This window comes from Antedon bifida, chromosome 2 (assembly GCF_963402885.1).
Source record: "Antedon bifida chromosome 2, ecAntBifi1.1, whole genome shotgun sequence".
NCBI lineage: Eukaryota > Metazoa > Echinodermata > Crinoidea > Comatulida > Antedonidae > Antedon > Antedon bifida.
In genome coordinates this window covers 8,979,974-8,993,221 of record NC_136227.1, presented here as the reverse complement: position 1 = coordinate 8,993,221, position 13,248 = coordinate 8,979,974, and the positions used below count along the sequence as shown (strand labels likewise).

General features: G+C 33.7%; 1 protein-coding gene across 1 annotated transcript; it reads left to right on the top strand.

The window, feature by feature from the left end:
• Positions 1–3,925: 3,925 nt before the first annotated feature.
• Positions 3,926–11,114, top strand: LOC144835413 (sialin-like). The gene is made up of 8 exons (XM_078690498.1): positions 3,926–4,135; positions 5,320–5,380; positions 5,596–5,754; positions 6,873–7,000; positions 7,963–8,112; positions 8,995–9,127; positions 9,543–9,784; positions 10,382–11,114. Exons 1-8 carry the CDS (start codon positions 3,926–3,928, stop codon positions 10,550–10,552), a joined length of 1,254 nt encoding a protein of 417 aa, XP_078546624.1. The 3' UTR covers positions 10,553–11,114.
• The last annotated feature ends 2,134 nt before the right edge of the window (positions 11,115–13,248 follow it).

Here is a 13,248-nt window from a genome sequence, read left to right as displayed (position 1 = left end):
TGCTGTGTGTGATTTAGGCTAATTTCACTACAAGCATGTGTATGCGAGTTTGGTGTAAAGGTTATGTAACCAGCCTTTCAACTAATAATAGTTACAGTTGACTAACAGGAACGCATAAACAAACAGGTGAATTTGAAAAGAAATAGGTTTTTAAAACTACTCGTATCAAAAATCCTGTACATCAAATTATGTTTTAAAATTATAAATCACAAATTATAACTCTTGCTTCTTGTACAAAAATGTATGTATTTTCATTCTGGTAAAGATCTTGCTTTTTTAGTAATCCTGCTAACAAACTAACAAACAAACAAACAAACACACGCGATCCACTACATATACCTCCTCGGCGGAGGTAAACTACAATAGTCTACGGACAGAAAATATATTTTAATAATATTAATAAATATTAATTGTTGGGGTCCATGGTATAAATATTTAGTCCATGGGCTGGAAGGGGTTACCGTGCACCCCAGTAGATTTTACACAATGGTACCAATATAATCTAATTGATTCTTGGGTTGTTAGGATAAATGTTACCCCCTACCCCAAAAATATTTGAAGATAGAACACTGATGATCATTACAGACGACGCAAGTACATACAATGCATCCCTATATTTTTCTTGTTAACACATTTTTGTACTTTATATGCCCGTGGAAAGAAAATGATACCAAAGAAGTTTAACTGTGGAGGAAGGGTCGGGGGCGGGGGCACGGTAACCCCTTCCAGCCAATGGACTAATTGTGGTAAAACAAAGTACACCTTTCTAAAGGACTTCACAACGGTACACGGCAGAAATGCATCAAAAAGAATAGATTAACTACCTTTCAATTTATGAATTTTGTGGAATAATAATTACAATATTTCAAATATAAAAATTACATTTCAGGAATATTCTTAAATAAATAAATTCAAAGCCGTCAGAAAATAAACTTTATGTGGTCCGATTCTATGAAATAAAAACAACTTCTTTGTCGATGAATCCTCGACGCATACATGCCAATAGATCGATCAGACTGCGCATACGATTTATACCTTGAATATTTTTTTAATTATTTACGATATTACCATTGATTCGCAAATTCCTCCTATATTTCTTAAGGTGAAGAATGCTTTATACTTTTTCTTTATTTTGTCATGTCACCGCTGCGTCGGTTTTGTTTTCATTTTATTGTTTACCATATTTATACTAAATACAAAAAAATCCTCCTATAGAGGGCCGCGTCAATTGAAATGGAAAGATATTTATTTGGTTACAGTGATTTATCATTACTAGCATTATTGTTCTGTTGCAAGTCCTTCAACTTAGTTGTAACACAATTAATACAGGTAGGTCCGGTTTATTCAGAAACAAAATTGGTTTATTATAAGTTTTAATAACTGCATTATTTTATTACTGTGTTATTTTTGCAATTTAGATATTAGACATTATTTCATGGGTGTCTTGAAAACTAAGATCTAGAAAACTAAGACCTAACATATCTTAGTTTTCTAGATCTAGAAAACTAAGATATCTTAGGTCTTAGTTTTCTAGATATTAGTTTTCTAGACACCCCCAATTGAACCAAATTGAAGGGGAATTGTAAGTAACACTCGTTTCTTTTTTATGTATTTAAGTGGATTAACTGGATAATATGAAGAGGTTTCTTGTAGCTGGTATGTATAACACTATTCACAGGCCTATTCAAATTAGTATTTAACAGGGTTCTAATGAAATACAATGGGTGGTTTCACTACAGACCTAGAGACTCTAGTAATAAATAGGTCAATAATGATAATAATTGTTATATTATGATAATGGAATTGAAAGCTTTAGACGTAGTGTTTCTGAACCTCTCACATCAACTATTGCTGCCGACTTTTCTTATAATAATTCAATAATACTGATGTTATAATAACATACCTTCATAGTGAGCTGTAGAGTCGTGTTGCACTAAAAATAAAGTATTGTGTATATATACTTTTGTAAAGAACGTCACACAGTTAATAAGATTTGTTGTAGGCCTATGCCTCTATTGATAGACAAAGATATTAAAAGTTATGCTCGGCAAACCTTTTTGAAAAGGTTGGCTTGACATGAATCTCTAAATAGTCCATCACCATTGAGTCAGTGATGCGTAGGTTTTGATAAAAAGGGGTTGATATATAAGATATGTCTCATAGCCCTACACGGAGGATTTGAAACTAAATTCTTCCTTCTCCGTGGTACAGTAAGTTACATGTTAATTTTTGACTTTTCTGGAAACATTTATTATGTATTACAATAATAAATTGTAATGATCGGTCCTAATATATAAATTGGAGTTTTGTTATTTCAAATTAATTAGTATTAGTAGATTGGTGCACTATGTACTTCAACGTGATTATGGCCTATTTATTATATGAAATTGTTTACTAAGATAATAATTAGTCCTGTCTACACTATCAAACTAGTTTTAGAAAAAAAGTATGACGTGGCCAAATATGGTAGTGATATGACATGATGGACGCATTACATTTTGTGGTCACACATAGAGTTTAATAGTGTAGACAAAGCTTTATACAGCATATTTTGACATTTGTTTGACCAAAACCATACAACTGGATTATATAGAAATCAAATTATGACTCGTGATTTATTAGAACAAAAAATCTCTCAATATGTACTTCAACATGATTATGGCCTTCCATAGGTATGTGTGCCGTAATAACGTTCTTTCTATACTGCACAAGAATCAACATGAGTATTGCGATGCCTAGCTATGGTACGCCGCCAAGAAAACACAACAAACTGTAGCAGTAATGATGATCAATTATATTTGAATACATTACAAATGTATACTCAGAGGAGTAAAACATGTTTTGAACAATTAGGGACCTAAAGCAACAATAATAAAAATGTAAAGCTCTGTTTATACTATCAAACTAGTTTGACAAAAAATCAACTTTGATGTACCCAAATATAGCAGTGGTACGACTTCATCGTATCCATATATGAACACCTCACATTTGTTTGTCACATAAAGTAGACAGATCTTAAATTAGCAGAATTACTTAAAGATGTATTGTCCCCGCAAAAAATGAAGATTAATTAAATCAGACTTTGAATATGTTAAGTTAATCACTTCCATAGAAAAAAAAATGTTTTCACCTATAAATTGACAAAATATATGGTTAAATTCAACCAAAAACCCACTGGCTGGCAGCCAATTTGGCAATTTTTGCTTTAATTACAGTTTTTTCAGGTAAATACATTTTTTTTTCGATCCAATTTTTGGTCAAAGTGGATAACTATTATGTTTCATTAAAATGGCATATTCAAAAAAAATTTGAATTTGAAATATTTTTTCAGGGGGACAATACATCTTTAAGTAATTATAAGTATCATAACTTAATGACGAAATTGTATTATTGTTCATGACGTCACTGAGATCCAAAACATATTAAGCACTTTCTTGATAAACTGAAGTCTGTGAACTGAGAAATTCAAGGAGTGTAGACAGGCAACATACACTTGTCCAACAGTGGCAGATTCGGAGTCTACAAACAAATGTTTACCAGTCTCTATAACTGTTTGGTGAAGTTCTTTAAACTACCGTTCCTGTCATTTTGTTTAACTACAGAATCACATCAACTACAAAACTGCTTTGATTGTTCACAAACATCAGAAAATAGTTTGCCGAGAAGCTACATGGCTTAACGTCTACAGAACTCGTTGTCTGCAGTTTATACTGTCAAACTTTAGAAAAGTTTTCTTGCTAAACTGAAAGTTAACTTAAGTTTACAAAATAAAGTTTGTCATAAAGACTACGAGAACCAAAAAAATAGCCTAAAATAAAACTTATTGCTTTGTTTTTAAATATCTGTAAATAATACAGAAAACATTTTTTTTTAACATAAATGGTACTATGTTTTACTATAGATACCAACATATAATTGGGATGAAATGACTCAGCAAACTGTGCTGAGTGCTTTCTACATTGGTTACATAATCACGCCGATCCCCGGAGGCTGGTTTTCCTGCTGTATAGGCGGTAAAAAAGCCCTGGGAGTAGTGCTACTTTGTGAGTGTATTCTGACAGCGTTGGTTCCAATTGCTGCAGAGGTCAGTATCAATCTACTGATTGCAGTGCGTGTTTTAGACGGAGCAGTACAGGTAGGAATAAGTTGTTTATTTATTTATTTAAAAGCTTATTTATACAGGATAAAAACATATCGGGCATAGATGTAGCACCTGTTTTTTTTTTATATAACAATGAGTTAAAAAATATAAATAAAACACTTTAAAACATACTAATAAAACTGTAAAAATCAATTCAAAATGTCATCATTCCTTCTGTGCTCTGTGTATTGAATTTTTAGCATTTTTCTCCAACACCACATTTCAAATGCCTCTATTCTGTTTATTTCCTCTTTTTTTAATGTCCATGTTTCGCATCCGTATAATGCAACACTCCATACTAATGCTTTAACCACTTTTTTTCTTGTTTCAATACTTGCTTTACTTGTTAAGAATTTCCTGTTTGTTGGGAATTTCCCCTTTGCCATTCCCATTCTCCTTAGAATCTCACTCTTACATCTGCCATCTGTTGTTATTTTTGTTCCCTGGTAGCAAAAACACAAATTCTATACAATATGTCCATCAATTTGATCCAATTAATCCTGTTGAATGCTTTTTCATAATCCACAAAGCATATATACAATTCGTTACCATATTCTGGGGATTTTTCTCCCATCACTCTCAGCACAGCAATCGCATCTCTGGTGCTTCTTCCTTTTACAAAACCAAATTGATCCTTTCCAATATACTCTGCAAGTTTTGATGCCAATCTGTCATTTAATGCCTTAAGTGTTATCTTAGATGTATGCGTTAATTAACCAACAACAACAACCGACAATTAAGCATCAACTTGAAGCAGTGTTTACTTTTTTCTGATGAATAAAATGCATTCTTTTATACTATAAGACTTTGAGAATAGTAAAGAAAACTAAATAGGTTGGGCCTAGTTGCGGGATGTTATATTGTTTGATATGTGCCTACGGCAGACTAGCTCCTTCCGTTAGGTGAAAACCTTTATTTTCTTGCTGTTATTTTGTATGGTTTATACACTTTCACAAACTTTTTAACTACTTCATACACAAACATAGCAAGATTATATACCTAACTCGACAATTGTTTGTAACGTCGTGATGTTTTGACTATAATATGTCAGCACCCTGATTGTTATGCTATGGATTTCTTGAATATTGGTTACTTATTGTATATTCCAGCCTAATTTAATTCGTATTCTGTTCTTAACCTTTGACCCTTTATGGGTACATTTCATTCTTTATATCTAGGGAGTGGCATTTTCTGCTTTCTTCGTTTTATTAGGAAAATGGACAGTTTATGAACAACGGAGTATTATGGTGTCTATACAATGGCAAGTCAACATTTTTATAATATGAGGTTGTTTTGGTTTGAGGTAAATTATTTTATCACATTTCAATACAATTGGTGGCCATATTTAAAATGGCTGCCGAACTCCTTGATGCACGAACAAATGTAACAAATACCTTTTTTTTTATAATTCCCTTTGTCTATTTTACAACATTTTATTTTTTATTTTATGACAGTTTGTCCTGTCCTGTCCTGTCCTGTAGAGGCCATATACAAACGTACACAATATGCTCTCTACACGAACAAGTCTTGGAAGTGGAGTTGTTCTGTCATGAGAAAAAAATCCTGGCGTCTGAAATCTGACATCTTTGATGTTGATTTGAACCCAGGGCAATGTAATTGGTAGCCTAGCATCTATCCACCAAGCTACAATGTTGACTACTGCACATTTACCATAACTTAATCTTTCTCAATTTCTATTTTTACACAGGGGCAACACTTTCAACAATCGTTTCAAGTCATCTGTCCGGTTGGCTTTGCACAGCATATGAACTTGGTGGTTGGCCGGTGTCATTTTATACGTATAGTATGCTAACGTAATTTTGTTTTGTCTGTCGTTTAAGTAATTGTTCATGTTTAGTTCGTTTTACAGTAATAATAGTTTATCTATGGATTGGTGGTTATGATGCTCGGCTACCAATCCAAGGGTTCTGGGTTCAAATCCTGTTATATCATATTCAGGAGCTTTTCTCTTTTTCTTTTTCTATGAGCATCTTGTGTATTATATGTTTGACATGTGAACAGGATTGCCATCTTTAAGAAGGATAGTGAATGAAATAGCTTATGCTTTATCCTTTTGCCTCAATAATAATTACAAATATAAAATAATTTGAATAATAGATATCATATATCATTGTTTGTTTTTTTCAAAATTGTATTTTTGTAACTGGTACACAGACACCAAAAGCAATAAAACAAAACAAAAGAATCGTTATACGCATAATTGCATTTTATAAAAATACATAAACAGGGTAATACTAAACAGACAAGCATTCATTAAAATAGATATACAATGTATAACTCAAACCAAATCTCCATAACAAGCAAATAAAAATAAAAAATTCAGAGATAGGAATAGGATAAAAAAAATTGCAAGCCCTAAATTAAAATAAATCAAAATAACAAAAGTTGAGAATAATAATATCAAACATAAAATTATTCAAACGAATAATTTTTTTCCCTACATGTCTTCCGTGACTTCAATTAGTGAGTCAGGCAAAAACAAATTTGAATTGTGATTTCCATTGACTTTTTGCCACGCTCATATTCGGAGGGTCAATTTGTCAATCAAACTTTGCACCGACCATAATTTGGTCACGAGTTGGTAAAGCGCTAATTGTGCAACATGATTGCGCTAACCATAATATTAACAGTAAAAAAATGCATTATGTATTTACGTTAGATATTTTTATTTTGTTCCTTACAACTTTGTACTATTTCTTGATTATTACAGGCGTGTTCGGGTTAGTAGGATTGGTAGTATGGACAACACTTATTTATGAAACGCCAAATACTGACCCGTTTATTACAAAAAAGGAGTTAGAACTGTTTATGTCATCTGAAGAAAGAACTAATGTTACGGTGTGTTACTGTAATCACCCTAAACGCTATTCGTCATTAGACATTGCGCGTGATGTTGGCCTAGCCTACGTTGTTTTTATAAATCATTTGTTAAATAAAAAAACTTTTCTCTCGGCGGCGGCCAGCCTTCCTCTCTTGCCTTTTCGATTGCGCGTCCATTGCATTTGCCACTCTGTACGTTCTGATCGGTCTTCCTTCTTTTTTTTGGTATTTTAGTATTTCGTTGAGCCTATCTGAGTGCAATCCTCGCTTGTGTGTTTTCGTTTAATCGGAGCATTATGATTATACAATGCCAGCCTTCTTTTCTTTACTTCCTTACTCCACTCATCTATTCTTTTATACAAATCTTTTTATTTTATTTTCTCCGACCACCTAATACCTATTATTCTCTAGAATTGAAACTGTCATTGCCCACAGTTCACTGTTACAGTGTATTATTGAGAATATAAAACAAAATGTTATTATACCAATATGGTAATTAGGCTGTAGGCCGCAGTTGTTTTATTGTTTTATAAAAAAGTGCGTCATTCTAAAGCATTCAATTATGGTGAAAAATATAATTATGACCTTCATAAAATTCGAATTTACATTTTTACTTTTAAATATATGGTTTGCTGCCCTCATTAATTTCTAATATTTTGTTTCCTAAACATTAGCCATATTCCAAATATAATTTAAGGAATCCAAGCTCAATATTTACGAAACTGAGAATTAAATGTTCATTAGTATTGCTGGTCCTAAATGAACCGGCGACAAAGTTTGATTTCGGGGCGGGGAAACACATATTCTTACGCTGTGTAGGTTGAGTTGCATCGCTAGTGGGAACCAAGTCTTAGAGCGTCCAGTACCAAATGTTGTACGTTGGAGAAATGCATTAATATTGAACTACCGAAAAAAACAATCAAAAAATTCAACTTATTTTGAAACTATAAAAAATATAATTGTATATTTTTATATCATAGTATTCATCAGTTCCTTGGAAGGCTATATTCACGTCCTCTGCGGTGTGGGCTATTGTGATTGGCTATGTAGCTTTCGACGCCGCGTGGTACTTCAGTATAACAGAAATACCCATTTTCATCTCATCCATTTTAGGATTTGATGCAAAATCTGTAAGTTTTTTTATAATATTTCATTTAATATTCTTGCTTCTAGTGAACGAGTGAAAATGTCACGCGGTGTTCGGTGTGAAATAGTTTAAACTAATAAAAGAGCATTCTTTCTTCACTCTAAGAATGATTCAAATTAAATTAAAAATGTGGAATGATTTAACAGCTTGAAATGTTCACTCTGTGAACAGTGGAAATCGATAACTAGAGTGAGAGATTATAATACAATAAACAATGGGTTGTGTGTCGTTTTGGAAAGTATAAAGTAATTGACCGATGACTAGATAATTAAAATATTAACTTAACACTTATCCAATGGATGTGCCTTGCAAACGTTGTCAGGTGACACATGACATGTTGGATATGGCCCTACATCACAGTTACAGCAGGAAACTTTAAGGCGTGATTTAACTCTTTACATCAATTTTGATTTAATTACTTGATACTAAACAATCATTCCAACCATGCAAAAAAACCCCAAACCGAAGTAAGGGGATACGACCACGTCGCTAACCAGGGATCGGTCTAATTGAACCCCGGTCAGCAGCAGTTGTGTCTCGGTCATACCGGACTCAGGTGCCTCCTTCCCTACCTACTTAAACTAGATCTAAAACAATCTAGGTGGCATGGAAAATGAGAAAAAAGGGATTAATTATGCTTTTTTGAACAAGTATGTCTTTAGAAACTTCTAAAAAAGAGCTACCGACTGTGCATCTTTAATGCAGTTTGGAAGAGAATTCCAAAACATAGAAGCTGCATAAGATAATTCCAATGACAATATGAGACGGTCTTCACTTTAGCAGGAGCAAGACGATTCTGAGAATTGGAACGAAGACTATTAACCAGATTACATTATTATCATTGTATTTTATTTACTTACTTTAGACTGGTATTCTGACATCAATCCCTGCCATAGCCAGACTTCCAGTTGTTCTGCTTTCTGCTGCCTGTGCTGACTTTATAATTCGCCGTAATATATTGAGCATTTTGAATACAAGAAAACTGTGTGTTATCATTGGTATGATGCTTCAAAATGATATACATATCTTTTATTTTATTGAGGAAATTGATCAAGTTTCTTTCTTTGTTTATTTCTTTCTTTTTTTCTTTCTTTCTTTCGTTCATTCATTCATTTCTTTTATGATGCTTCAATATGATATACTACATTACCGTATATATTTTATTTATTAAGTACATTGACCAAGTTTCTTTCTTTTTTCGTTCTTTCTTTTTTCCCTTTTTTATCTTTCTTTTTTTCTTTATTTCTTTCTTTTTTTCTGTCTACAATCGTATATAACAAAATTGCACTCTTAATGACGTAATAATTTAATGGAGTACTATTATGAATACCATGCAGTATGACTCACAATCAAATCAAATAACAAGACTCTACTCATGTGTCTTAATCAATTGTATGTTTATCTTTTATTTAGATCTTGGAGTTGCTGCAGTTTGTTTCTTTATCATTTCCCAAGTTGGTGAATCCCTAGTAGCATTTATGGTTCTAATCTCAATTATCTTTTGTGCGCTTGGATTCAATCCACCCGGTTTAAATACCAACTCATTGGACATATCTTCAAAATATGCTGGAATAATTGTTGGAATTGCAACAACGTTTTCAAGTATTGGTGCATTCATCGTTCCTGTTATTCTTGGTAAACTAACAGAAAACAATGTAAGTTTTTCAATATTTGAACAAATTGTAGATAGACAACGATTAAACCAGAACCGTGTGTGACAAATTGTTACGTTTTGTAGGCCTAATTAGAATTTTGTAATGGTCAAATTTCAAATAAATCTTAATTACATTATGTGTGCCATATATAACAGCCAATACCGTATTCGTTCGTAGTATCAAGCATTCAACTTTTACTTGGTTAATATTTTGTTATGTACATTTGTTTAATTTCATCTTTTTAACATGTTTGTATGCCTGTTGCTATGGATGTATACACACGCGATTTTTATTTTCGCATTTCTTTTTATTCATTTTGAATAAAGTTTTTACTTATTTGAACATATTTAAAAAAAAATGTTATTGCTTTAAAAGTTTATACTAATACAATATTAGTATTGTTGCTATCATGTCTATCGACAATAAAGAAAATAATTTATAACATATCCCATGGGATGAAAGTTACTGCTAGAAGACGCGATACTGCATGTTGTTTATTGTTGTTAGACTTGATACCGCTTGTGTATCGGGTGCATATAAAAGGCTTATTTGTAAATGGATTTTTTAAAATTGAGATTATAATCTATTTCTTTTCAGAATACATTTAAACAATGGTCGTTTATTTTTATAATTAATGCGGGCATACTGCTATTTGGAATGATGTTTTTTCTTAAATTTGCCAAAGGAGAGGAGCAAGATTGGTCGAAAGAAGGCACAGAACAAGAACAAGAACAAAAAGAGACAACATACTTAATCAAATCAGAATAGTATTATTAGTATTAATCGAATCACACAATAGTTTCGTAGTGAAGAAGTAGTGTTGTGCTTAAACTTCAAACCCCCAAGGTTCAGGTTTCAATCCTAGTCTAGTCCAATTTGACTCCGGGGTCACACAGCATATTAGCTCAATAGTAGAGCAGTTAATGACATGAGCTGTGCATTTTATTACCAAAGCATGAAACTTGGCACAAAGTTTCTTTGATGTATATAGATTCAAAATATCGTGGGGTGCCAAGTGTCCAACGTCCGGTATGGCGGCCATCTTGATTTCAAAATGGCCACCATAAAATCAAAAAATGTTCATATCTTGGCAACTATACACATTAGAGACTTAATTCTGGTATCAAATTGTTCACAAACTATATATTTCTATTTGCTCTAGTGAAAAGTTTCGTCCAAAAATGACCGGAAATGACGTTTCTTACAGTTTGACCTTTGACCTCGTATTTGTATATCTCTGTAACTACTGGTCATTTTCAATCGATTTTGGTTTCATTTTGTTCAGAATAAATACATTTATATTTGTAGTAATGGAACATTTTCACATAAAATGACCGAAAATACAATTTATGACCTTTGACATTTATTTATTGATTTTTAATTATGTGAATATACTGTATGTGGTTTTTGTTGGTCTTAAATGCACCTAATTTTGAACTTTTTCCTGATAGGCGTAATTATATTAAATGATTAATGGACTTAAATTGTATATAGTACATAAAATTGGTAAACATTGTGCTTGGTGGTACCATTAGTTCAACGATGTTGGCACCTTCTGATTCGCTAAAAGTTTTATTAGTTTGACAGAGGAAATAACATACATGTATGGATTCATGGAATACCGTAAAACCTCAAAAAGGTGATAGTATGAGCTTCTTTTCGAGATAGACTGTATTTGAATTTCAAATAATTAGTATGATGATCGTGTTTATATCAATATTATTATAATTAATGACCTTACAAAGAACCCTTTATATTTCAACAATTAAGCCTCAGTTATTCTACAATTTATTGTTTTCCAAGTGGTAGGCCTATTTTGATTGCATCTTCTTTTTGTATGCTTCCTGGGTTAATATGGTCCTAACCCTCCTTCTTTGTCTGTAGATGGTCTTACACCCCTTTCTTTATCTGTGGATGGTCTTATACCCCCTTCTGTGTCTGTGGATGGTCTTATACCCCCTTCTTTGTCTGTTGATGGTATTACATCCCTTTCTTTGTCTGTTGATGGTATTAAACCCCTTTCTTTGTGTGTGGATGGTCTTACACCTCTTTCTTTGTCTGTAGATGGTCTTACATCCCCTTCTTTGTTTGTAGATGGTCCGACACCCCTTCTTTGTCTGTGGATGGTCCTACACCTCCTTCTTTGTCTGTGGATGGTCTTATACCCTCTTCTTTGTCTGTAAGTAGTCCTATACCCCTTACTTTGTCAGTGGATGGTCTTACACCCCCTTCTTTGTCTGTGGATGGTCTTATACCCCCTTCTTTGTTTGTGGATGGTCTTACCTCTCCTTCTTTGTCTGTGGATGGTCCTACACCCCCTTCATTGTCTGTAAGTAGTCCTATACCCCTTTCTTTGTCAGTGGATGGTCTTACAACCCCTTCTTTGTCTGTAGACGGTCCTACACCCCCTTCTTTGTCTGTGGATGGTCCTATACCCCTTTCTTTGTCAGTGGATGGTCTTACAACCCCTTCTTTGTCTGTGGACGGTCCTACACCCCTTCTTTGTCTGTAGATGGCCTTATACCCCTTTCTTTGTCTGTGGATGGTCTTATACCCTTTGTGTGTGGATGGTCTTACACCCCCTTCTTTGTCTGTGGATGGTCTTACACCCCCTTCTTTGTCTGTGGATGGTCTTATATCCCCTTCTTTGCCTGTGGATGGTCTTATACCCCCTTCTTTGTCTGTGGATGGTCTTATACCCCCTTCTTTGTATGTGGATGGTTTTATACCTCCTTCTCGTATGTGGATGGTCTTACACCCCCTTCTTTGTCTGTGGATGGTCTTACACCCCCTTCTTTGTCTGTGGACGGTCCTACACCCCCTTCTTTGTCTGTAGATGGCCTTATACCCCTTTCTTTGTCTGTGGATGGTCTTATACCCCCTTCTTTGTGTGTGGATGGTCTTACACCCCCTTCTTTGTCTGTGGATGGTCTTACACCCCCTTCTTTGTCTGTGGATGGTCTTATATCCCCTTCTTTGTCTGTGGATGGTCTTATACCCCCTTCTTTGTCTGTGGATGGTCTTATACCCCCTTCTTTGTATGTGGATGGTTTTATACCTCCTTCTTTGTATGTGGATGGTCTTACACCCCCTTCTTTGTCTGTGGATGGTCTTACACCCCCTTCTTTGTCTGTGGATGGTCTTACACCCCCTTCTTTGTCTGGACCCACTACTTTGATTGATTAAATCAGACATTGTTTCTTGTATGATTAGGAGACCATGACCTTCAAAGTGAAAGTCCACAGGTGAATGCCTAAAAAGGTCTTGTACAGAACAGTATATTGTAGGTCCATGTCACTAATTTGAGGATTACTTGAATAATTATATTGAGATGTCTTTTACGAATTGATTTGGTTCGGATTTTGCTAAAAAATCAATGACTAGAGAAAATCGAGGAAAATGATTCAGATGAAAGGTTTACAGCAAAGGCCCATTACCATAAAAATGAAGTACATTTTTTTAGA

Coding starts and splice junctions, on each gene's coding strand:
- LOC144835413 (XM_078690498.1), top strand. CDS start 3,926: ATGACTCAGCAAACTGTGCTGAGTGCTTTCTACATTGGTTACATAATC. Junction 4,136..5,319: donor TTTTAGACGGAGCAGTACAG/GTAGGAATAAGT, acceptor CTTTATATCTAG/GGAGTGGCATTTTCTGCTTT. Junction 5,755..6,872: donor TGATTTGAACCCAGGGCAAT/GTAATTGGTAGC, acceptor TGATTATTACAG/GCGTGTTCGGGTTAGTAGGA.